At 47.5% G+C, this 4,530-nt stretch overlaps 1 protein-coding gene across 1 annotated transcript in view; it reads left to right on the top strand.

Annotated features, from left to right (window-relative positions):
- Positions 1 to 4,508, top strand: part of BCL7C (BCL tumor suppressor 7C) — a 45,654-nt gene extending 41,146 nt beyond the window's left edge. Inside the window, exon 6 of the mRNA XM_008062036.1 lies at positions 4,292 to 4,508. Coding sequence (XP_008060227.1) covers positions 4,292 to 4,492 — 201 coding nt within the window. The 3' untranslated portion in view covers positions 4,493 to 4,508. The remainder of the gene's footprint in view (positions 1 to 4,291) is intronic.
- Positions 4,509 to 4,530: the final 22 nt, after the last annotated feature.

Below are 4,530 nucleotides of genomic sequence, written 5' to 3'. Positions count from 1 at the left end.
CAGGCAATCCACTCACCTCAGCCTCCCAAAGCACGGGATTACAGGCTGAGCCACTGAACCTGGCTTTGTATACTTTTTTAAAAAACACTTTTTATTATGGAGAATTTCAAACACACACAAAAGTAAATATACTATATGAACTCCCCATGGACACATGAGTCAGCTTAACAATTGTCAACTTGTAGCCATTGACTCTCCTTTCTTATTATTTTGAAACAAATTCGAGAAATCATAGATGAAATTCTGTGAGTCTCTAAAAGATAAGGACTTTAAGCCAGGCTCGGTGGCTCAGCCTATAATCCCGCGCCTTTGGGAGGCTGAGGTGAGTGGATTGCCTGAGCCCACGGGTTCGAGACCCGCCTGGTCAGTGAGACCTCATCTCTACAATAAATCAAAAAATCAGCCGGGCATGGTAGCGCATGCCTGTAATTCCGGCTACTCGGAAGGCTGACGTGGAAGGCTCGCCGGAGCCCAGCAGGTCTAGGCTGCGGTGGCCGGGAGCGACCACTGCACTCCAGTCTGGGTGACAGAGTGAGACTCCCAAAAAAAAAGATAAGGACTTTAAATGACAGTACCATTATCTCAGCTAAAAAAATTTATAATTCCTTAATGCTAAATATTCAGTGTATTCAGGTTCTCAATTTTCAATTGTCCCATAAAAGTCAACTAAAATCTGTTTGTTTACATTAGAATCCAGTAAAATTAGTATACATATAGCTGAATTTCATACAGATATTAACTTTTGAAACTTGGGATCTTTTCCAGTGATGATACATTCAAATTTTGCATGGCCTTCAACACCTGAGCCATTGTCATTTCATTATGATATACTGACCTGGTCTGTGGCATCATTAAAACCTACCCACTCCATTATTACCTTATAATTGGTAAGGTCACTGAGGTTTCACATATATCCTTTCCTACCCTTTCCCCTGAAAGAGGATCTCACATTAGAATCTGGGGATTTATTTTTTAATTGTGGTAAAATGCACATAGCATAAAATACATCACCTCAACTTTTTTTTAAATTTTTTTTGAGTTGGAGTCACTCCATCGCCCAGGCTGGAGTACAGTGGCACACTCACAGCCACCCCAGTGTCAACCTGCTAGGCTCAAGCGATCCTTCTACCTCAGCCTTCCAAGTAGCCGGAACTACAGGCGTATGCTACCACACCCAGCTAATCTTTTGATATATTGCAGAGATGAGGTCTTGCCAAGTTGCCTGGGCTGTTCTCAAACCTGTGGGCTCAGGCAATTCCCTCACCTCAGCACCATGGCTGCACCATGGTACATTTCCATCAACAGTGCACAAGGGTTTTAATTTCTCCACATAGTTGTTATTTTCTGTTTTGTTGATAGTAGCCATCTTGGTGGGTGTGAGGTGGTATCACTGTGGTTTTGGTTTGTGTTTCCCTAATGATTCATGGTGTTAAGCATCCTTTTATGTGCTTGCTAGCCATTGTGTATCTTCTTGGATAAATGTCTAATCAAGTCCTTTGTCACTTTGCTTTTTGGTTTTTTTTTGAGTTGGAGTCTCACTCTGTCACCCAGACTGGAGTGCAGTGGCCGCTCCCGGTCACCGCAGTCTCAACCTCTTGGGCTCCAGCGATCCCTCCACCTCAACCTTCCAAGTAGCTGGAACTACAGGCATATGCTACCACACCCGGCTAATTTTTGGATTTATTATAAAGATGAGGTCTCACCAAGTTGCCCAGGTGGGTCTCGAACCTGCGGGCTCAGGCAATCCACTCACCTCAGCCTCCCAAAGCACGGGATTACAGGCTGAGCCACCGAGCCCAGCTACTTTTTTTTTTTTTCCCTGAGTCAGAGTCTCACTCCGTTGCCCTGGGTGGAGTGCAGTGGCATGCTTACAGCCACTGCAGACTCAACCTGCTGGGCTCAGGTGATCCTTCTGCTTCAGTCTTCCAAGTAGCTAGAACCACACCCGGCTTTTTTTTTTTTTAATTATAGAGATGAGGTCTCACCAAGTTGCTCAGGCTGGTCTAGAACCCTTAGGCTCAGGCAATTCTCTCACCTCCACCTCCCAAAGTGCTGGGCTTACAGGCGTGAGCCACTGTGCCTGGCTGTTTGTCACTTTTTAATTGTGTTTTTGTTGTTAAGTTGTAGGAGTTCTTTATATATTTTGGATATTAACCACTTATCATATACTCTGAGGATCTTTTGTGATGAGACCTGTGGATGAGTATTTTTTTAAAGCTTCCCACATTGAGAACTATTTTCTTAGGAGGTAAGATGGTGTGTTTAAGTTAGTCCTCACTGGGACACATGGGTAATTCATCATCTAAGAACAAAGTATTGAAATGTCCTTCTTGACTGAGCACAGTGGCTCGTGCCTATAATCCCAGCACTTTGGGAGGCTGTGGTGAGAGGATTGCTTGAGCCCATGGGTTTGAGACCAGCCTGGGCAGCTTGGCAAGACCTCATCTCTACAATAAATCAAAAAATTAGCCAGCCGTGGTGGCGCGTGCCTGTAGTTCCAGCTACTTGGAAGGCTGACACAGAAGGATCACCTAAGTCCAGCAGGTCGAGACTGTGGTGGCCGTGAGTGTGCCACTGCACTCTAGCCTGGGCGACAGAGTGAGACTCCAACTCAAAAAAAAAAAGAAAAGAAAGAAATGTCCTTCTCCCTGGTTACTTTATGTGTTCATCAGTGCTGTCCACTGGTGGTAGGGTCCTTGCTTTTCCCAGGGTTGTCAGACTCACAGTTCTCTGGTTTCTTTCCTCCTTACAGAGGAAAAATAGAACAAAGTACCCATATATTAACACTCCTGATTACAACAATGACTAACGTTGTATCTATGTTATTGTTATCATCTTTCTTAGATAGTACAACTACCTTTTTGAAGACTCTATCATCACTTTCTACTTTTAAGTAGCTATGGACTCACAGCCTTTCCCAGACATTTCATTTAGACATAAAGATTATTCTATATTTTAGGATGTTCAATCTGTTACAGCCTGGATAGTAGTCCATTTAATTATCATTTTCATCTTTGTGCCACTACCTCTGACATCCCAAAAAATATCCTTGCTTTCCAGTATCAATAGGACCCATCCTGGTTTTCCGTGTCTCAGGAAATGGAATCAGCTGCCATTTAAGAACTCCTGGTTATTTTGATGGTAAATACCATTAGGCACCAGTATCCAGGCACGTGTATTCACAGGTGTGAGTGGGGCAGTAAAGCACTGGACCTAATTCAGTGACAGAGTTGGAAAAAGTTTTCTTTTTTCTTTTTTTTTTTTTTTGAGTTGGAGTCTCACTGTCGCCCAGACTGGAGTGCAGTGGCCGCTCCCGGCCACCGCAGCCTCGACCTGCTGGGCTCCGGCGATCCTTCTGCCTCAGCCTTCCAAATAGCTGGAACTACAGGCACGCGCTACCACACCCGGCTGATTTTTTTGATTTATTGTAGAGATGAGGTCTCACCTACCCAGGCGGGTCTCGAACTCACGGGCTCAGGCAATCCACTCACCTCAGCCTCCCAAAGGCGCGGGATTACAGGCTGAGCCACCGAGCCGGAAAAAGTTTTCTTAATGGTAAAGGCTTATATTGATCATTCCAATTTAACATACCACTCATGTGGTCTGCCTTCCTGATGGTTTGTGGATCAATCAACCACATTGACAGAATCCTTTGAGGCTGCTGTTAACATGATCTCCATCTTAAATTTGAACAAACTGAGACAGCAAGGTGTTACACAACTTGCCCAAGTCCGGGTTGAAGGCCAGACACAGTGGCTCACGCCTGTAATCCCAGCACTTCGGGAGACCAAGGCAGGAGAATCGAAGACCACCCTGGACACCCAGAAGTTCGAGACCACTCTGGACAACATATGAGACCTCGTCTCTACAAAAGCGAAAAAAATTAGCCGGGCATGGTGGGGCACACCTGTAGTACCGGCTATTGGGGAGGTTGAGGCAGGAGAAACACTTAAGCCCGGGAGGTGGAGGCTGCAGTGAGCTAGGATGGTGCTACGGCACTACAGCCTGGGCCACAGAGTGAGACCCTGTCTCAAGATAGACAAACAAGGATCGAGTAGGTGTTGAAGCTGGGATTTAAATCCAGCGCTGTCTTATTTCAGAAACTGAACTCCGAGGGTTTCCCACAAGGCCCTCACCCTCTGCCTACTGTCAAAAAGACAGAACCTCGCCCTTGGCCAAAGGCTTTCCGCCAAGTTGCCCCCTGAGGACTGCCCGCCGAGGCAGGGTCTCCTAGCTGTGGCGGGTGCGGAGGAGAGGAAACGCTACCCAGAGTCTTCTTTTCTCCCTGCAGGACTCGGGCGTGCGAGTGACGAGGAGGGCCCTCCACGAGAAAGGCCTGAAGACGGAGCCCCTCAGGCGGCTCCTCCCCAGGAGGGGCCTCCGGACAAACTCCCGGCCCAGCTCCGCGGCGCTGCCGGACGCCAGGGCTCCCGGGGGAGGCAGCAAGGCCCCGAGGGCGCCCAGGACGGTCCCCCAGGGCAAGGGGAGGTGAGCGGGCTCCCCCGGCACGAGCGGCCTCGGCCTCCCTCG

Source organism: Carlito syrichta, unplaced genomic scaffold (assembly GCF_000164805.1).
Source record: "Carlito syrichta isolate Samal-C Ts95f unplaced genomic scaffold, Tarsius_syrichta-2.0.1 Scaffold305649, whole genome shotgun sequence".
Taxonomy (NCBI): Eukaryota; Metazoa; Chordata; class Mammalia; order Primates; family Tarsiidae; genus Carlito; species Carlito syrichta.
This window is presented reverse-complemented; position numbering and strand designations above follow the sequence as displayed.